Raw genomic sequence first — 22,431 nt, forward strand, 5'->3', positions numbered from 1 at the left:
GAAATTTGGGACAGGGAGTTCTGTTAGACTCTTCGACATTTTTCTGCAACTTGGCTCAAATCGGTCCAGATTTAGATATAGCTGTCATATACACCGATATCTCGGTTTAAAGTCTTGGCCCCATAAAAGGCGCATTTATAATCCGATTTCACTGAAATTTGACACAGTGAATTATGTTAGGCTTTCCGACATCAGAGTCGTATATGGTTCAGATCTGTTGATTTTTAGATATAGCTATTAAAAAGGGCAATATTTTGTTATACGTTATTGAACAATGACCTGTACTTGTAAGTATTTGGTCCAAACCGGAACATATTTCGATATAGCTGCTATGGGGCATAAGGCTTGCATTTTTCACCGGATTTTGACGAAAGGTGGTTTACATATATACCTGAGGTGGTGGGTATCCAAAGTTCGGCCCGGCCGAACTTAACGCCTTTTTACTTGTTCTTTTTACGAAATTGAATTTTCCTCTTTTTTTGTGAAAATTGTATTTGCATATAAAAAGTTGTTCCTAATTACTAAAAAATATTGTCATCCAACCATCAGCTTTTTTTGTTATTTTACCGCCATTTTCATATGCGTTTCATTTATTGCAACCTTGACATTTTCAAATCCCAAAACGCAGGAATTTTCCACAATGCACATATAAAATAATACGTAATTCGTTTATTTTTTTTTTTGTTTATGTTTCTGTAATTCATGTAATTGTCCATTTTTTGTTGACATTTTTGTGTTCTTTGTTTGTAATATAAATGCCAATACAATACTTTTACAGCGTTAAGGGGGGGTCACAGTGGAATGAGATTTAAAATTTTTGGTACCTTGTAAATTTTTAAACAAAGTCATGGATTTAACAAAAATTTTTGGGGCCACCATTGTCAGGGATAATAATTTTGATACTTTGGTACTTTTTGTACACTTTTTAAACATCGAGAGTACTACGGTACCCCCGCGAGTCATTTAGAACTTTTTTGGCCATATCCATATTTTATTATATGCACGCTAAAACTCAAGAAACGAGAGTTTTAATACTATGATTGAAATCGCAAAATTGCAAATCTGCCCATAAAAATGCCATTAAGGAAAAGGGGGATACTTCTCTCATATCAATGAGTACTGCCCAATACAAGTATAAGCTCAACAAGAGGGATCTCTGTTTTATTGCCGAGTTCGAATGGCTTGCTGCGTAGCGACACCACTTTGGTAGATAAGTTTCCATAGCTGATTGCAAAATGCAAATTTTGCCCATGAACATTCCACTAAGGAACTGGGGCAAACTTCTCACATATCAATGAGTACAGTCCGATTCAAGTTTGAGCTCAATGATAAGGGGTCTCCTTTTTATAGCCGAGTCCGAACGGCGAACCGCAGTGCGACACCTCTTTGGAGAGTAGTTTTACATGGCATAGTACCTCACAAATGTCGCCAGCATTAGGAGGGGAAAACCACCGGTGAAAATTTTTTCTAGCGTCTAACCTCTGCGCTACGGTGGCTTCCGCAGCTGATTGCCAATGTTAAAAACCTTAGGAGGATACCTCATCAGGATTACCACCGGTGAAGTTTGTTTCGATGTTCTCATCGGGATTTGAACCATGGCGTTCAGCGTCAAATGCCGAAATACTAACCTCTGAGCTATGGTATGGCTCCTATATGTGAGCAAGGAGCGATTGCCGCGGGAACATGGTGGCCATTGGTTATTTAAAGGCGCTAATAACTCGCCTTGTCATATCGATCATCATAGGCACGAGCCGGTGCTTCCCGGTCTCTCAATGAGACTCTCCGCTCGATAACGGTGATTATCCGTGACTGCCATTGCAGCTACTCCTTATGGAGCATTCTACTATCGGAGACCTGTGGAAGCGCCCTCGTGGCAGCTATGCGCACCACACAGATCGGACCTCAAAGTTCCAGCCTGTATGGAGCTCACAGCTACCCGCGCCGGGTACATCGGCCTATAAGAGAGTTACAATATGTAGGTACAGTTTATACTCGGCTACAACAAGGAGGTAATGTAGCAATGAGCTAAGAACTTGAATCAGATTGCACTCATAGACATGAGAAAAGAATTCCCCGTGTTTTTTTATGAAATTTCGTCATAATACACGCGTGGACTGACTTGCATAGCATGTATTCTTGATCTTCATGTTATTTTAAGTCGATCTAGCCATGTCTGTCCGTCTGCCTGTCGAAAGCACGCTAACTTTCGAAGGAGTAAAGCTAGCCGCTTGAAATTTTGCACAAATAATTTTTATTAGAGTGGGTCGGTTGGGTTTGTAAATGGGCCAAATCGGTCCATGTTTTGATATAGCTGCCATATAAACCGATCTGGGATCTTGACTTCTTGAGCCTATAGAGGGCGCAATTCTCATCCGATTTGGCTGAAATTTTGCATGAGGTGTTTTGTTATGACTTCCAATAACTGTGCTAAGTATGGCGCAAATCGGTACATAACCTGATATAGCTGCCATAAAAACCGGTCTGGGATCTTGACTTCTTGAGCCTATATAGGGCGCAATTCTCATCCGATATGGCTGAAATTTTGCATGAGGTGTTTTGTTATGACTTCTAATAACTGTGCTTAGTATGGCGCAAATCGGTACATAACCTGATAAAGCTGCCATAAAAACCGATCTGGGATCTTGACATCTTTAGCCTCTAGAGGGCGCAGTTCTCATCCGATTTGGCAGAAATTTTGTACAGCGGCTTCTCTCATGACTTTCAACATACGTGTCTAATATGGTCTGAATCGATCAATAGCTTGATACAGCGCCCCTTTAAACCTATCTCCCGATTTTGCTTCTTGAGACCCTACAAGGCGCAATTCTTATCCGAATGAACTGAAATATTGACTTCTACAATGTTCAGCATTCATTTATGGTCCGAATCGGACTATAACTTGTTTTTAGTTATGGCCGAAAAGAGCAAATAATGGTACCTTTTGGCCCCCCAAAAGTAGTTTTTAATCTTGTTTTTAATACAATTTTACCAACCCCATTTATCATCTCTGATCATTGCATATGTTAGCATGGTCTTCTACCGCGCGGAAGCAAATCTCGGCGAGAATCAAAAATTTGTTAAAATTGTATTTCTTTACAAAATTTGGCTAAATATTTATACCCTACACCACTACTGTGGTACAGGGTATTATAACTTAGTGAATTAGTTTGCAACACCCAAAATGAAGAGAGATAGACCCGTGGATAAGAATACCGATCGATTCAGAATCACTTTCTGATTCGTTTTAGCTATGTCCGTCTGACCATCTAAATTTGTGTACAAACTGCAGATCGCAATTTTCATCCGATTGTCTTCAAATTTGGCATGGACATGTTTTTCGACATAGAGACGAAGCCTATTGAAATTGGAAAAAATCGATTCGGATTTGGATATAAAGGGTGATTTTTTTGAGGTTAGGATTTTCATGCATTAGTATTTGACAGATCACGTGGGATTTCAGACATGGTGTCAAAGAGAAAGATGCTCAGTATGCTTTGACATTTCATCATGAATAGACTTACTAACGAGCAACACTTGCAAATCATTGAATTTTATTACCAAAATCAGTGTTCGGTTCGAAATGTGTTCATTCACCGTTCAGCGATGAGGCTCATTTCTGGTTGAATGGCTACGTAAATAAGCAAAATTGCCGCATTTGGAGTGAAGAGCAGCCAGAAGCCGTTCAAGAACTGCCCATGCATCCCGAAAAATGCACTGTTTGGTGTGGTTTGTTCGCTGGTGGAATCATTGGACCGTATTTTTTCAAAGATGCTGTTGGACGCAACGTTACGGTGAATGAACACATTTCGAACCGAACACTGATTTTGGTAATAAAATTCAATGATTTGCAAGCGTTGCTCGTTAGTAAGTCTATTCATGATGAAATGTCAAAGCATACTGAGCATCTTTCTCTTTGACACCATGTCTGAAATCCCACGTGATCTGTCAAATACTAATGCATGAAAATCCTAACCTCAAAAAAATCACCCTTTAGCTCCCATATATATGTTCGTCCGATTTGCAGTAATATTGCAATAAAATGGTGGTTTGTTAACCGATCCTCTCGAAATTTGGCAGGAAAGATTTTCTCTGTACTCTCAACATTACTGGTGAGTTTCATGGAAATCTGTTTAGATTTAGATACAGCTCTCATATATATATAACTTCTAGAGTCACAGAAAGTGCATTAGTTAACCCATCTTGCAAAAATTTTGCAAAACGCTTTCCTCGACGACTGCCACAGTATCTGAGAAGTTTGCTCGAAATCGGTTTAGATTTGGATATAGCTTTCATATATATGTTCGTCCGATTTTGAGAAATATTGCAATAAAGTGCTAATTTTTTAACTGATTCTATCGAAATTTGGCAGTAGGGATTTTCTTATGACTCTTGACATTACTGGTGAAATTTCAATCAGAAATTTTAAAATTCTTGAAAAAAAAATTGGTCATAACCACCCTAATAATAATTTGAGCTTCTTACAATTTTACTGCACACAACATAAGCGTTTTCAATGTCGATTGTTGATATAGAAAACTGTCGAAACAAAAATTTAATAAGAATATTGTTGTAAGAAAGTATAAATACTATGGGAACGAAGAGGTAAACTTAATACGAGGGCAGAACTGAGCATAATAATAACTTTATACAAAGTAGGGGAAATTATATTTAAATGCAAATTTGTCCACGAATATTCCATTAAGTAACAGGGGCAAACTTCCCACATATCACTGAGTGCTGTCCGATTCAAGTTTAAAGCTCAATTTTATATTTTCCTCATAAATGTGATGATAGCTCGGATTAAAATTGAGGTGAAAGTTGCAAAGCCACCATACGCTTAGGTCTGTCACAATAGACTTAAAATTGTCTTAGTCTGATTTACCTACAATCTTTTTCTCTTGATCGTATAAACAATCCTAGCTTGTTATATAAAAATCGGGTCCACCATAAATCAGAGGTTAGCATGTCCGCCTTTGACTATGAACGCCTGGGTTCAAGCGGTGGTTATCCCCTCCTAGTGCTGGCGACACTTATGAGGTAATTTCGGCAGGTAATCAGTCGTGTAAAACTCTCTACTTCAGTGGTATCGTTCTGCGGTTAGCCGTTCGGATCGGCAATCGGGACCTCCTTTCCTTACCATATGAGAGAAGTATTCCCACAGTTCCTTAATGGAATGTTCATGGAAAAATTTTAAAATTTCGTATTTTTTCTGTTGACCTACAAATTTTAAAGACTTTCCCTCACTTAACTCCTCATGCTCCTCGTTCTAATTTAATGTTATTTTTTATTGCAAACTCACTCTCATTGTTTGCCTCCTCTGTGTCAGACATTTATAGTGGCTGTGCTCTATTGTATGCATTATTATATCCCATATTGCCTACATATCCTTGCCAACTATTTTGTAAGGTTTAGTACAAATATTTTTTTTGTTGGCTTTGCTGTAATTCGACTTACATCCTTAATTGTGTGCTATAAACTTACCGGGGTTTTCTACAGCGCAATTTGGTACTGCTGCGTTTGTGAATGTTAGGGAGAGTAGTTGCTTTTCTTGGAAGTGATTCAAAAGTGAAATTTTACACATAAATTAAAGGTTATTGTAATAAATTTCAAGGTTTTGTGGCACAAATAGGACCTTTATTAGTTTTTTTTTCTAAAAATTTTAAGTAATGCATTTGATAAAAAAAAATTGAGAAGGAAAAATTTAGTTTACAAGTTTTCGTAATTGTGGACAAAAAAAGATTAAGAGCAACAAGTAAAAGCATGCTAAGTTCGGCCGGGCCAAGTCAGAGCTGTCAAACTATCGGTAATCGCTACATTCGATATATTTGGATAATTCTAATAATAAATATCGATAGTACCGATACTATCGTTAATTTCCCATCACCTATATTTCAAACGAAAATGGGAAGTGAAAATCGGGAGATCGATTTATATCGAAGCAATATCACTGCACATAACGAATAGAATTAGCAAAATCAGTTGAAAGTCATGAAGAAAATCATTGTACAAAAATTTAGCCCAATCGGATGAAAATTGCGACCTCTATAGGCGCAATGTGTCTTAGAGGATAGGATGTATAGGATATATGCCGATAGCATAGTAACAATCGATATTCAGACAAAAAATTCAACATCGAATGGTGCATTGCGAAGGCCGATAGTGCCATCGATATTTTGTTAGCTTCAATATTCCCTCCACCATGGATCGCATTTGTCAAGTTCTTTGTCCGATATCTGTTTACACCGAGATAATCGGATAAAGGTCAAAAAAGGATAGGAATTGCTATGCTTATGGAGCTATCTCAGGTTATGAGCAGATTCGGGCCATACTTGACTTGGAGATTGTGCAAAGTTTCAACCAAATCGGATAAGAATCGCTCCGTATATATGCTCAAGGAGTAAAATCGGGAGCTATATCAGGTTAGGGACCGATTCAGACAATATATTACAAGTGTGTTTGAGAATTTCGGATAAGAATTACGCCCTCTAAAGGCTCAAGAAGTAAAATCAGAAGATCGGTTTAGATGGGAACAATATCAGGTTATAGACCAATTCGGATCATATTTGACACGTACATTAAAAGTCATAAAACTAGTCACTGTGCAATATTTCAGCCAAATCGGATAAGAATCACGCCCTGTAGAGGCTCAAGGTGTATAATCTGGAGATTAGTTTACATGGGAGCTTTTGGGTTGCCCAAAAAGTAATTGCGGATTTTTCATATAGTCGGCATTGACAAATTTTTTCACAGCTTGTGACTCTGTAATTGCATTCTTTCTTCTGTCAGTTATCAGCTGTTACTTTTAGCTTGCTTTAGAAAAAAAGTGTAAAAAAAGTATATTTGATTAAAGTTCATTCTAAGTTTTATTAAAAATGCATTTACTTTCTTTTAAAAAATCCGCAATTACTTTTTGGGCAACCCAATATATCAGATTATAGACCGATTGAGACCATATTTAGTACGTTTGTTAGAAGTCATACAAAAAGTCACTGTGCAAAATTTCCATCAAATCTGATAATAATTACGCCCTCTAGAGGCGAAAAAGTTAAATCGTGAGTTTGGTTTATATGGGAGCTATATCAGTTTATAGACCGATTCCGTTCGTATTTTGCACGTATGTTACAGGTCATAGAAAAAGTCACTGTGCAAAATTTCAGCCAAATCGGATAAGAATTACGCTATCTAGAAACTCAAAAAGTATAAGCGGGAGATCGCTTTATATGGGAGCTATATCAGGTTATGAACCGATTCCGACCATATTTAACAGGTATGTTAGAGCTCATAGAAAAAGTCACTGTGCAAAATTTCAGTCAAATTGGATAAGAATTACGCCCTCTTGAGGCGATTTTCTCCCACTGTGTGATGTGCCTCTCCAGAGTTTATATAGGATCGATATGAGAAACATGGACCGATCTGGCCCATTTACAATCGCATATGACTTACAGTCATATGGAGTAAAATTGCAAATTTTGGCCATGAACATTCCACTAAGAAACTGGAACAAACTTCTCACATATCAATGAGTGCAGTCCGATTCAAGTTTTAAGCTCAATGATAAGGGGCCTCCTTTTTATAACTGAGTCCTAACGGCGTGCCGCAGTGCGACACCTCTTTGGAGAGAAGTTTTACATGGCATAGTATCTTCACAAATGTTGCCAGCATTAGGAGGGGAAAATCACCGCTGAAAATTGTTTCTGATGGTCTCACCAGGATTCGAACTCAGGCGTTCAGCGTCATAGGCGGACATGCTAACCTCTGCGCTACGGTGGCCTCCAATGGTCATATGATGTATTTGAGCAAAATGTCAAGCATCTAGCTTTACTCTTTTGAAAGTTAGCGTGCTTTCCACAAACGGATTAAATTACACTCTCCGGAGGCTTAAGAAGTACAATCGGGAGATCGGTTTATATGGGAGCTATATCAGGTTATAGACCGATTGCAACCATATATAACGCGTATGTTAGAGGTCGTGGAAACATTCACTGTATAAAATCGTGAGTTCGGTTTATATGGGAACTATATCAGGTTATAGACCGATTCATACCATATTTAACGCGAATGATAGAGGTCATAGCAACAATTTCTGTGCAAAATTTCTATCAAATCGGATAAGAATTACACCCTTTAGAGGTTCAAAACCGGACTGACCAAGTTTGGTACTGTTGGGGTCACTAGCGCCAGGCGCAAGCCAGATGCGTCTATACTGCACAGAATGGTGCATTGCGAAGGCCAAACCCCCACCTCCATTACATAAGCGATCCTTACGTAGCGCATTGTATCCGTGACAACTATGCAGGCTGCAGGTGTTGGTTAGCTTTTTCACCTGGATCGCTACAACCAATATGTTCTTGCGACTCATAAAATTTACTATCTCGTCGATCTTGCCTCTCAGATCATTGCAATTCAATTGCAAGAATGATACACTTCCCGGCACTGGTTTGGCCCTTTTTGGGGCTGGGATGCTGTTGTTGCGTATATTGCCACATGGGAGAGGTCGTGGGGGTCACAAAGTCCGACGACGAGGATGCAGATGGTGACGACGAAGACGCTTGTGATCCACTGCTGTCTAGGTTCGCATAACATCTTGCAACGTATTCAGTGCGAATCTCGTAGTGACGTAAGGCCAAAGCAAATTTGGAAATGCACCGTTTCACCTCACCGACACTGATCGATAATGGAGGCGGCTCTGGCAAACCGAACTGAGCCAGGGTCCGGGGATCTTTTTAATCCCGGCACGGACCAGAAACATGTGGAGGGGGCACTCTGGGATGTGCCCCTCCCATGACGAAAGAAAGGACGAACACGTACGCTAAGGCGGCAGCCCTTGCCGATAAAGGATTCATCCGAGTCAGGAAATAGTGATGAGATCCAAGCTGTACAATTTGTAAATGTCTATAAACACAGTTTTAAATGAATGAGTAAACATTTTCAATAATTTTCTTTCTTAACATTTAAGTTAATTTTGTTTGCAAGCACAATTAGTTGATCTCTGGGGATTAGTGTATTTGTATGTCTGCCTGCTGTCTACTTATAATTAAGAAAATTTTGACGCAATATCCTGAGCCTTAAGCTCTTCGAACTTAATTCCTCATGCATAGGAATCGTTTAAGGAATTTGTTAATGGCCATAGGATTAAAATCTTGTATTCCAACCAAGTTTTTACTATGAGCTGTAATTGTCCTACTTTAATCGCCTTGCAGGGTGACCCATATTATTTGCTTTATATAGACTATTTACAAGGTGATTCGTGGAAATTGTTTAAGGAATTTCTTAATGGCATAAGTTGGGTATGCACCTCTGCGAAATTTTCGGTTGCAACCAAGACATTTGTGTGGCCACTGAAAAATAGTGCTGGAGAGTACAAGATGGCGACGAACATCGATTTTCAATTTTGGCCGAATTTTAATAATTTTGATTATTAAAGTGCATATGTGCTGTAATAAACCGTTTCTAATTGCAAATAAATTTATTTCATGTTGCATGGAGCTATTAAAAATACATTTTCATTCGTAGTTGCAAGAAAAATTCACCAATGCCTATTATGTCACCCTGTTAAGCAAAGAAAATTTCATTTGAGCTGCGTACTGGGAAGCGAAAATTTCGGTATTGAAAATTTCATTTATGATAGATAGATAAGGAATTTTTTAATGGCTATAGGATTGAAATCTTATTTTGCAATCAAGTTCTTAATATGAGCTGTAATTGCCTTACTTCAATCATCCTTGTATATGATTGCAGGGTGACCCATATAATTTGCTTTACATAGACTATTTACAAGGTGATTCAAAGAATTTTCTTTGAAAACTCTAATGTCTATTGGATTCTATGTCTTTCTGTTTGTAATCCAATTTGTTAGACTATGGTCATAAAAATCATTTTTTCCTCAAGACTAAAATGCAACTACAAGGTGACCCATATGTTGTTTCACATAATATAGTCCCTTTACAAGGTGACTCAATTTCAAAATTAAAACATTTTGAAAACTTAAGTTGCTATTGGATTACAAATCCTGTTACCTCTAATCCAATTTCCTGGATTTATTACACATTACTTTCCCAAGACTAAAATTCCATACTTTAGGATTTTCCTACACCCTATAGCTTTTATGATGCTGCCATAATTCCCTAAAATTCCACAATGCAGCTGCTATCAAATATGAGTTTTTCGCAAAATCTAATCCCTTTTGGGATGCGTAACAGAAGCAGCTTACCAGACACTCGAAAAACAGCAGGTATTTATTGTTCCAGAACAATGAGACAATTCTAGCTCATCAGACAGGAAAACAGGATCAAATAGTCATTAGTAACTGCATGTATGCTCGCAAAGTTTTACGACAGTGGGCGAGAAATTAAAAGCCTGCCTGACTACCTGTGCGCACCCACCCAATATTTTGGCTTTTGCAAGTAGTGCTGTATCTATATAAGGTTGAGAAATATTGTTGTCCTCCATCAGTTTAAATTTTAAACGAAAAGCGTTAACAACAACCGTCAAAATTTATCCAACCGTAGAACAAATTCTTAAAATGGTTCTCAAAACTACTGTTATTGTCAATGAGCCTGACTCTTTGGAGGAGAGCAATGACAATGCCAACAAGAACCATATGGTGGTGAACACCACCGATTTTAATGATCGCGATTTCAATGAATTCGTCAATATAACCGAGGCCATAGAACGCAATAATCGCCAGCGCAGATCACAAAGACGTTCGGCACGCCACAACACCATGGTGGCCACCATGACACGTGAGGAACTTTTCGAATGCACCAACATAGATGATGATGATGATCAATTTCTAAATGCCTTGGAACACCAGACCAGCTATCAGCTGGAAGAGAATGAAGATCTGGAGTATAGTGCCGATAAAAGTTCCATGCTTAAGAGCATAGACAATCTGATGAAGTATTTCGATGAAGATGTTGATGTGCCTGATAATTCGGTAAAAAATACTCCCATAAAATTGAAGACCAAAGGCAAGGTGGCCTCGGCAGTGGCTTCATTACGCAGAAAGACAAATACACCCTCGCCCTTGAGCAAACGTAAGAGCAAGCAAAAGCTGGAGAAAAAAAGCAATATTGAGGAACTCAAGAAACGTTATGAATTGACACCAGACAAGTTAGAGGCATTGGAAAGTTCACCAGCTCGCTCCAATACCTTAAGTCCCAGATTGTTGAGAAAGTCCAAAGTGAAGCAAATGGCTTTGTTGTTTAATACCAAAATAAATTCCATACTACGAAAAGAATTGCCAGCAGCACAAACTCCAGAACCCATATCACCAGGTTTGGAGTCCATAGCCTCTCCCACATTTACCTCTACGCTTAAGCCCAGGTCGCCCAAGTTGAAACCCAAGACACCAAGCTTCATAGCCAAATTGACTAGTCCCAAAGCCAGTCCCCTTTTCAAGAGAAGACAATTGAAGAAAACTCCCAGCATATCTTCATTGGCTGGTAGTCCCAGCATGAAACGTAAGCCTTTGCAAAGACAAGCCAGCACCACCTGTTTGGTGGCCGAGAATGTCTTTGAAAAACTTTCGGTAAAGGACAAGGCTTTGTTGTACAACAAATTCATAGAGGATATGTCCAGGCAAAATCCCAAATTCAGCAAACATGGCCAAGTCTTGGAGAATACAGTGCAAAAGGAAATTCTAAGAGGAGAAGTGGAGTGTATTCAAAAGCCTGGTATGGTCAAACATTTGAGAGATACTCTGGAAGCCAAGATGACACCCACCAAAGCCATATCCAAGACTTTGCAGAGATCTAAGAGTTCTTCAAACAACTCTAAGGCAACAACAACCAGCAAAGCCAAGGAATTCGAGGATGTTGTAAGGCCTCAGACTCCCCAGACTCCTCAAACACCTAGAACACCTTGTTCCACTATGTCTTCCCCAGCTTCAACTACTGTGGAGGATTCCGAAGATCTGTTGCATGTCAGCACTCTGACTGTAGTGCTGAAACCCAGCCCTGAAGTCAAAAAATTTGCCACCAAACCCCGCAGTAATCGAAGAAGAAAAGATGTTAGATTTCTTACCGATTTGTCCATAGTGGAGCCCAGCTTTAAAAGAACCCAAGAAATGATGCGTTCCTCGGTCATAATGGAGACCTTTGCTCCACCCAAAAAGATACGACGCACTCAACATGAACGTTTGGCTCCGAAAATGTTTTTTCAGAATCAACATTTGGAAAAACTTTTCTATAACTGGCTAAAGGAAAAGAATGGAGTGGCTTTCGATATCACCACCGTACACAATAAGGCAGACATTATAGAGATAGTGCCCAAGAACTCCAGGGATAATGTGATACCCAAACATCAGGTGGATCAGCTGTTGGAGGAGGCCATTAACAATCTGGAAGCTGAAAGGGTGGCTAAAACCGAAGATTCCCCCATCAGCAAAGAGATATCGGCCATTAATCTAATCAAGGAGACTTTGGAAGAAAAAGAAACCATAGATGCCTCGGTCATAGAGGTGGAGTTGCCCTTGGAGGAGGATAGCAAAAAAGAAGCAGAAGAGACCAAAACAGAAAACACAGATGTTGAGGAAAACCTCAAGGTGGAGTTATGCTGTGATCACCAGAACAGTGATCTGGGCTTAGCTAGTATAAACAAGGTGAGTTCTAACGTCATTTTTTATCCTTCCCACTTAGTAAGTGAAACTCCTCTTCCTTCCCAGACAACTAGTGAAGATTCTCACACTGAAAAGGATACTCAGATGAACAAAACCAAAGCTTCTACATCCTATATAACTAAACCACCACGCAAAAAGAAGTTGAGACGTTCCTTAACCTGGAAAAAGGATTATTCCCTGGTAGAATCGAATCCTGTGGCATCCACCGATTCCGAATCCGATTGTAAATCTCTCAATAGGTCCCTCAATCGATCCCTTAACAGATCTCTTACCAACACCCTAACCAAGACCAAGAAATGTACTGCCTTTGTCAAAAAATTGCTCACGAAAAGCAACAATTCTTCCATCAGTTCCGAGCAGCCGAGTAACGCCAATCCGGAAACTAGTGTCTTGGAGTTGGATCGTTCTCTGCTGCGCCAAGTGAATTCTCCCTCGAAAATCAAGACCGCCTATACTTTGACTGTAATGTCTTCTCCCTCGCCACCAACGGAAAGTGATTTTTGTGACTCGGATCTGCCAAGATCCCCATTCAAAGACCTATCACGCTCTTGGCCCTCACTGCTGGAAGCTGGCGATCCCGATGAAGAGGATAACAACAATGTTATGATGTCTTATAAAAATAAGGCAGTGTCCACGGAATTCACCGATTTGGCCAAGACAAAAATGGAAATGGAGCAGCATAAGCTTATGGTGGATAGTTTCATAGATCAGGGATTTGAAACTGGCTCCAATGATATGGAATCACCTATGCGTTTAACCAAAAAAACGCCCAGCCTGGCAAGAGACTCTTTGGATTCCGAGGACCAACCGCAAAAATATTCCACTCCCAATAAGGATCAGCCCATACAAGAGGTATTTACTGCCCATAGTGGCTTGCCGCCGGGACAAAAATCCCTCATAAGTCCCATACCCACGATTCATACTCCTTTGCATCACAAGAATCTGACTATGCTGGTTATTAAGGAGGATTGTTCGCTGGTGGATTCTTCTCAACAACTGGAATACACTCCCAGTTCTTATGGTGATAATGGCAGTTTCTTTAGTGCTGGCGAAGAGGCCCACCTTTCCGCAGCACCACCACCGCAACCACCCTTGGGTGTCACCCATAAAGTGGAGACCTCACAATTTTGGATATCTTCTGGAGATTTCACAGCCGCCCTGAACATACATCACTACGAGGGAGAACGCCTTATGTTGCTGAGTAACATATTTGCCCAGAAATGTATGGAACATCAGGATATAACCTTTGGCATAGATGATCAGAAATTTTCGGCAGACTCCATGTTAACCACAGAGGAGATTATTAGAAAAATCCCCCACACAGAAAACAGTTCACAATATTGGTTTGCCACTGGAGATGTTCTATTGCCTTTCGCTGGCAAACTTTTAAGCCCCAAGAAAATTCAGACTTTCTTTGCCTATATACGAGAATTCAAGGATAATGATAAAGCTCCTCTAAGATTTGGCATAGACAATTTTGAATTTTCCCATAACCCTCAATCAATGCCCAATACGGCCATAGATGCCACCTATACATGGCCCAGTGCTTCACCCATTAAAACCAGCGATTTGGATCAATCCGATTTTGAATCAGTCGAGTTGGAGCAGAGCATAAGCTTTTCTGCCTTAAGCAGCAATCAATCGGATAGTGGTTCCATAAAAAGTGTCGATATAGCCCAACAAGTCAGCAGCGATCCCTTGGAGCAAGTATTCGAAGATGCCCGTCGTTTGAATCTCAGCAAAAGTCAAACCGATAAATTGGCCTCACAATCCCAGTTTACTGTACCAGAAATGCTTAAAACTCTGCACAGCCAACAAATGAAACTCAAAAGCCTAGAGGAACGCATGTTGCTTAGTTGCTCTCAACCTGCTGCTGGTAAATTCTCTGCTGAACAATACCAAGAGTCTCCTGAATATATGAGAAAATTGCGTAGCATTATTACCGCCATCGATAACATAGGCAGGGGCAATAATGGCTTTAGTGCTTGCTCCCTAGAACAACTAGAAAGTTTCATGTTCTTTTTGAGCCGCTATGCTGATCTCTGTTTGGCCAATTGCACAGCCCACATTGAGAAAATACTGGACGTGGTTATGAATCAACGTTCATTTCAGGCCTAAATTTTGTGATTTCAACGCGAAGTATGAGAGATATAACGAGTGACTATTCCATTTAAGCCCCAACCAAATTCTTCCATTCCATGACTACAGCCTTCAAGAGGTTCTGGTTCACCTTAGCTTGTAAGTTTTGTATTATAAGTTTTAGAAGATCTTTTAAAGGTCAAAATAATTCACATACAATTTTCTCTAGCTTTTAAGTTGAAATTAATAAAACTTGCCTCCTTTGGAAAAAAATTGTTTTGGGTTTAATTGATTTTTTTTAGAAAATATTTGGGAAAGGTTACTAAAACTTAGGTTGATCAAATCAACAGTTTTTTTCTAAACCCGGTTTTCGAACCATTGGAAAAATGAGTATTTTTGAAAAACCGGTTTCAGTTTTCGAGATTTTTAAAAAACCGGTTATTTTTACAACAGTGGACCCTTTTTAAATTTTATGAATAAATATTTTGATCAAGTCAGAAATCGATCGGAATATCCTTTTCTCAATTCCTGAGACCAAAACTTCGATCAAAGTTTCTTTTTGGCTAAATTTTAAATTTTCAAGCTAAATTTTAATGAAATTTTGATGAACAAACCGAGACAAATTTTGTGCATATCGGTTAAAAAATTTAGTTACTACTGTCATATTAATGCCCCAAGCCTGAATAATAAGCTTGGCGAATTCAAGATGATTTTTGAGAACTCTGACATTGATATAGTGTGTAAGTCGGAGACTTGGCTAAATCAGTCAACACCTGATGCGTTAATTGATCTTTCAGGATATTGTGTGCACAGAGCTGATAGATTACGCCGTGGTGGCGACACCGCTCTGTATGTTAGAAACTACCTGAATACTCAGTTATGTATAAAGTCCAACTCAGGTGGCCCAATTGAGTTTGTTTTTGTTGAGGTGTCTGCTGCCTATAACAAGCTCCTACTGGGGTGCGTTTATTGACCGATCAACCGTATTGATACGCGAGATTTTTTCTCTGTCCTTGAACCTCTCTCTCTTGCTTACTCATACATTGTGGTTGCTGGGGATTTCAACTCTAACGTTTTACAGGACACGGGCTTGGCGTTTGAAATGTCTTCCTTGGGGCTTTTTTCTGTCAATTCAAAAATTTGCACGCATTTTTCAACCTCCTCCAGCACGCTTCTCGATGTGTTCTTTGCTATTGACACTTCTAAAGTCCTCCTATACGACCAACTGTCAGCCTCATGTTTTTCGACCCATGACTTGATCTTTTTAAGTTATGAATTTGACCCCACCAGGACTAGGGAATCTTATTCATATAGAGATTTTGCCAGTCTCGACCATGATTTTTTGCTTTCGAGTGCTGTGCTCATCAACTGGGATCTGATATTTCGTATGGAAACTATCGACGAACAAACTGACTTCCTACAGAGGAATATCCGTGACGTACACGAACTTACGGTTCCACTCAAGACTAGCGAAGTGTCCTCCAGAACGAAATCGTGGTTCTCCCGCGATATTCATTCGGCTATTTACGCGAGGAATATGTTGCATCGCAGGGGGAGACGTTTCAGGACGCTTGAGTTTCATGATGCCTTTCGCTCAGCAAGAGACCATGTCAATAAGTTGATTAAGATAGCCAAGAAAGACTGCTATTACAGAATCTTATCTTTTGTAATAGGTTCCAAGAGAAATTGGAAGGTTATTCGAGACAAAGGGATTGGGAAGGATACTAATAGATGTTCAACAAAGATGGACATCAATGGGCTTAAAGATGCCTTTGTTAATGTCCAAAAGATCCCAGTTGATCCCAATTTTTATGGCTTCAATATCTCCCCGTTTTTCGATGACGTCTCGGGTTTTGGCTTTAACCGTGTTGGTCCCGCCGATTTCCTTGAGTGTTTCGCGACTGTAAAGTCTAACGCTGTCGAATCTGATGGCATTAATCCTAGATTTGTAGGACTCTTGCTCACACTTATTATTCCTCATATAACCTATGTATTCAATAGGATTTTGACCACGAGTTCCATTAGTGTGGAAGCATGCCAAGGTCATCCCACTGTCTAAGAATTCCAAGGAATATAAACAAATTGCGATTTTTTGCTACTTGTCAAAGGTCTTTGAGAAATTGCTGTATTTGCCCATGTCGTCTTTGGTCAACGAGAACTCTTTGCTATACGTGAGACATTCACAGTCCCGGTTTCGTCCTAACCACAGCTGCATAACTGCCTTGGCAGGGGTCACTGAGATGATCAGAGTCAACTTGGAGAATGACAAGATACATTTCCTTGAAATTTCCTCTTCTTGACCATTCTAAGGCATTTGACACAGTGGATCATTCCTTGTTATTGCAAATGCAAATTTTGCTCATTCCACTAAGGAACAGGGGCAAACTTCTCACATATCAATGAGTGCATTCCGATTCAAGTTTTAAGCTCAATGATAAGGGGCCTCCTTTTTATAGCCGAGCCCGAACGGCATGGCGCAGTGCGATACCTCTTTGGAGAGAAGTTTTACATGGCGTAGTACCTCACAAATGTTGCCAGAATTAGGAGGGGGAAAACCACCGCTGAAAATTTTTTTCTGATGGTCTCGCCAGGATTCGAACCCAGGCGTTCAGCGTCTTAGGCGGACATGCTAACCTCTGCACTACGGTGGCCTCCCCATTCCTTGTTATTAGAGTTGCAAAAATTAAAAAAGTTATAAAACCCTGTACCACAGTGTTGGTGTAGGGTATAAAAATCTTGAAAACCCGAAATAAGGCCATTTTTAGGAAACCGATGAGCATGTTCAGGTAAAACAAGTAAAAGCGTGCTAAGTTCGGCCAGGCCGAATCTTGGGAAGCAATCACCATGAACTCTGCTATAATATGGAAGCTATATCTGGTTATAGACCGATTCGGACCGTACTTACCACAGTTGTCAAGAGTCGTAACAGAACACTATGTGCGAGATTTCAGACAAATCGGATGAAAATTGTGGCTTCCAAGGGCTCACGAAGTCAAATCAGGAGATCGCCTTATATGGGAGCTATATCAGGTTCTTAACCGTTTTGAACGGTACTCGACACAGTTGTTAGAAGTCATAACAGAACACTACATGCAAAATTTCAGCCAGATCGGACGAAAATTGCGGCTTCGAGGGGTTAAAAATTTAAAATCGGGAAATCGGTTTATATGGGAGCTAAATCCAAATCTGAACCGATATGGCCCATTTGCAATCCCTAACGACCTACTTCAATTTGTGTGCAAAATTTCAAGAGTCTAGCTTTATGCGTTCGACCGCAATCCTGATTTAGACAGACGGACGGACGGACATGCCTATTTCGACTCAGGATCAATCAGGACGGTCAAGAATATATATATACTTTATGGGGTCCTAGATCAATATTTCGAGGTATTACAACCGGATAGACTAGATTAGTATACCCCCAGCCTATGGTGGTGGGTATAAAAACCGAAAACCCGGTTTACAAAAACCAAATATCGAAAGGTCTAACACAACTGAGTGTCCCAAATATCAGCGAAATCGGATAACAAATGTGGGTTAGATCCAGACCTTAAATCGACAGATAGGTCTATATGGGGACTATATCAAGATAAAGTCCGATATAGCCCAACTTTGAACTTAACCTGCCTACGGACAAAAAATAAGCTGTGCAAAGTTTCAGCCCAATTGATGTAGGTCGTTGGGGATTGCAAATGGGCCATATCGATTGAGATTTAGATATAGCTCCCATAGATACCGATCTCCAGATTTGAATTCTTGAGCCCCTGGAAGCCTCAGTTTTTATCCGATTTGCCTGAAATTTTGCACGTAGTGTTCTTTAAAGACTTTCAACAACTGTGCTAAGTACGGTCCAAATCGGTCAATAACCTGATATAGCGATCGATCTCCCAATTTGACTTCTTGAACCCCTGGAAGTCGCAATTTTTTTCCGATTTGGCAGAAACTTTGCATGAAGTGTTCTGTTATGACTTCCAACAACTGTGCCTAGTACGGTTCAAATCGGTCTATAACATGATATAGCTCCCATATATACCGATCTCCCGATTGACTTCTTGAGCCCCTACAAGCCGCAATTTTTGTCCGATTTGGCTGATATTTTGCACATGGTTCTGTTATGACTTCCAACAACTGTGCCAGATAAGATCGGAATCGGTCTATAACCTGATATGCAAATGTAAATTTTGTCTATGAACATTCCACTTAGGAACAGGGGCAAACTTCTCAAATATCAATGAGTGCAGTCCGATTCAAGTTTAAACTCAATAATAAGGGGCCTCCTTTTTATAGCCAAGTCCGAACGTCGTGCCACAGTGCGACACCTCTTTGGAGAGAAGTTTTACATGGCATAGTACCTCACAAATGTTGCCAGCATTAGGAGAGGAAAACCACCGCCGAAAATTTTTTGATGGTCTCGTCAGGATTCGAACACGGGCGTTCAGCGTCATTGGCGGACATGCTAACCTCTGCGCTACAGTGGCCTCCTGATATAGCTCCCATATAAACCGATCTCCCGATTTGACTTCTAGAGCCCTTACAGGCCGCAATTTTTGTGCAATTTCGCTGAAATTTTGCATGAAGTGTTCTGTTATGACTTGCAATAAATATGCATAGTATGGTCCAAATCGGTCTATTAGTTTATATAGCTCCCATATAAACTGATCTCCCGATGTGACATCTTGTGTCCCTGGAAGCCGCAATAGTTATTCGATTTGGCTGAAAATTTGCACATAGTGTTCTGTTATGACTTCCAATAACTGTGCTGAGTACGGTACATACAAGTCGCAAACGCGCCTATTAGTACTGCGCGTACCATACTTTTTTTTACACTTTTTTTCTAAAGCAAGCTAAAAGTAACAGCTGATAACTGACAGAAGAAAGAATGCAATTACAGAGTCACAAGCTGTGAAAAAATTTGTCAACGCCGACTATATGAAAAATCCGCAATAACTTTTTGGGCAACCCAATAGTTACAGTTGAGGTGTTATCGGGATCATGTGCAAAATTTCAGGGCACTTGGTGGTTTGGTCGCCTCTTGGCAGGTTACCAAAGTTGCTCACCTCGGTATTTCGAATAATTTTTCGGGCTGCCAAATCTTTACTTTACTTGTCTGATTTCCAAAAAATTTGTTTTCCTCTCCATATAACTCAAAATTCCGTATAAAAAAGTCCAATGGAGATATGCAGTATCTCCACTGGTTTCGGGGATATACGAGTTTAAATTCTTATTTGTTGAAATTTTATCCGAGATTGGTTTTCGTTTTTTTGTAATTTACAAGGGTATTTGTGTCCATATCTGATGGGATATTTTTTATAATTTTTTTTTTTTTGATTTTCTCCCACTGTGTGACGCAAAATGCATTGAGCACGCACGAAAAATTTTATTGAAATTTTGGCTCTAAAAAAAATTTCGAGGTAGGCTCAAAATATTAATACAGTCAGAGTTTGTTGTTCGTAAAAATGCACATTTCGCCACCATCAAGTATTTCACGAAAAGTCAAAAACTATCTAACCAGAATATCCTTGAAATGAACATAAATCCTCTTATTAGCTGTATTTCTGACAAATTTTAGTTATTTTCATTTTAAGAACAAAATTCCCTGGAATATATAAAATATTGACCACCATTAGGATTTCCTAGAATAATAATCTCCCAGCCTGCAACATTTTGCAAATTGAAAGTATTAGCCTAGGCACACTAGCGGCAACAGGTAAAAGATTGTTTAACAGCTGGGTGGGAATTGATAACACCCAAAAATTCCTAAAACTCTTACCAAGTTAACACAGGTAGGTACTCTCAACGGCAGGACTGCCAAAATCAAGACTAAAACTTCTTGGTGACTACAGGTAGACATTCCTAGGCAGAAGATGACCAAGTAAAGTATCAACCTGAGGATTAAGGCACAATGTTCAACTTCGTATGCATCTTCCCTACCTAAATCAATTGCTCTTTTGTAAATGACTATAAAAGGTCCTGTGTTCTGTTACTAAGGCTATCAGTTCTAAACTGTAACGTCTAACGTTAACACAACACAAAGCTCAAAGCAAAAAAATTTAAACAAGTTAAACACGAAAAATACCAAAAACGTCATCATGGTAATGTCACAAGCCATTGTCAATACCAACAAAGCGACAACGCCCTTGGCTTCACGGAAAAAGTATCCAGCTCCCCAAAGGCCAAGCATTCAGGAGTTGAAGCAACGTTATGAAGTCCAATTAGACGAAGCAGCCAAGGTGTGCAAACCCAAGTCACCTAAGTTACGCTCAAGATCTGTGGTCAAGCAAATGACCTCCATGTTTAATAATAAAATTAATCAAATCATACGAAAGGATGTGGTAGAGACTTCGGAGAAAGTTGTTAGGGAACCAGAAACTTTAAATAAACCCCCAGTGCCCATGCCTCGTTTGCGTAGAACTAAGGAAAAGGTCCCCTTAACCACTCCTCGTTCCAATGCCAAGTCAAAAACTCCACCCCAGTCCATAGGTTTTATGGCCGAAGATGTTTTTGCCAATTTAAGTGTCAAGGATAAGGTTGTGCTATATACTCAATTCATGGAGGATATGTCCCAAAAGAATCCCAAATTTGGCAAACATGCTGAGCTCATAGAGGCCACAGTGCAAAAGGAAGCCACACGTGGCGAGGTGGTTAATGAGAAGCAAGAATCTGTGAAATTATTGCTGCAAAATCTGGAGGCAAAATGTGGAATGGCCAAACGACAAGTTTCGTTTAGAACTTGGCAAAAACCCAAGATCATTAAAAGGATGAATAGAAAGAAGTCCCAGAAATCCAAGGAATATGAAGATATTTCACAAGACGGGCTTAACTTGAGTGAAATGAAACCCAGAAGATTTTATTCCTTGCCACGCAGCAAACAAGATATAGCCAAATTTTTCAAGGGTTTGCCCAAACTTCAAGCTCTTAATCAGGATTCTAAGATAATGACTGCTTGCCAAACTCCTAAAGTGATTACCAATGCTGGCAGTCAGCTTTTAACGCCGCAGAAATGTTTGCAGAATCAGCAACTGGAGAATCTCTTCTATTCCTGGCTCAAAGAGAAGCACGACAATGAAGTCTCTCAACAATCGAATAACTCGGAAATGGAGGAGGAGAAACAAAAATCAGCTATTGATAGATTATTGGAAGAGGCCATAGTCAAATTGGAAACACAAAGGGAAGAAAGTCTTAGGGAGGAAAGCCTAAAGCAAGAAACTCTCAAAGAAGCGACAGCTGCAAGCGAGCAACCCCTTAAACCCAAATCCTTGGGCTTGATACAGTCCTCCAATTCCATACCCAAAATTACACCTCGCAAGAAGAAACGAGCACCTGCCGTACCCATTCAAATCCCTGAAGTGTCCTCAGAATTTGGCTCCCCTTTGGCTCCTTCATTGCCCAAGCAGCAATCTGAACCAGAAAGTGAATCTGGCATCTCTAATCGAACAAAGGTAAGTCACAAAAAACTTCCTCCTACTTCTACAAAGTTATCTAACCCCTTGTCTTCCTTTCATTGTACCTTGCAGACAACTAGCGATGAAGATAAATCACAAAAACCCGAATCTTTGGTTCAAGGAATTATGGAGCCACCTGTAAGACCCATGCGTAAAAAGAAAATGAGACGTTCACTTAGCTGGAAGAAGGATAACTGCCTGGTGGAGAGTAAACCAATTTCCTCTACCGATTCCGAGCCCGAAAGTCAGAAGCTTGAAAGGAATCCCCTGAATAAGAAGAACAACAACAAA

General features: G+C 39.8%; 2 protein-coding genes across 7 annotated transcripts in view; both read left to right on the plus strand.

The window, feature by feature from the left end:
- Positions 1-22,431, plus strand: part of LOC106083188 (serine-rich adhesin for platelets) — a 536,175-nt gene that overhangs the window by 408,561 nt on the left and 105,183 nt on the right. The window lies entirely within an intron of this gene.
- LOC131995713 (uncharacterized) lies at positions 10,475-14,901 on the plus strand. The gene is made up of 2 exons (XM_059364651.1): positions 10,475-12,601; positions 12,665-14,901. The coding sequence occupies exons 1-2, from the start codon at positions 10,523-10,525 to the stop codon at positions 14,735-14,737; spliced, it is 4,152 nt and encodes a 1,383-aa protein (XP_059220634.1). The 5' UTR covers positions 10,475-10,522; the 3' UTR covers positions 14,738-14,901.

This window comes from Stomoxys calcitrans, chromosome 3 (assembly GCF_963082655.1).
Source record: "Stomoxys calcitrans chromosome 3, idStoCalc2.1, whole genome shotgun sequence".
Lineage (NCBI taxonomy): Eukaryota > Metazoa > Arthropoda > Insecta > Diptera > Muscidae > Stomoxys > Stomoxys calcitrans.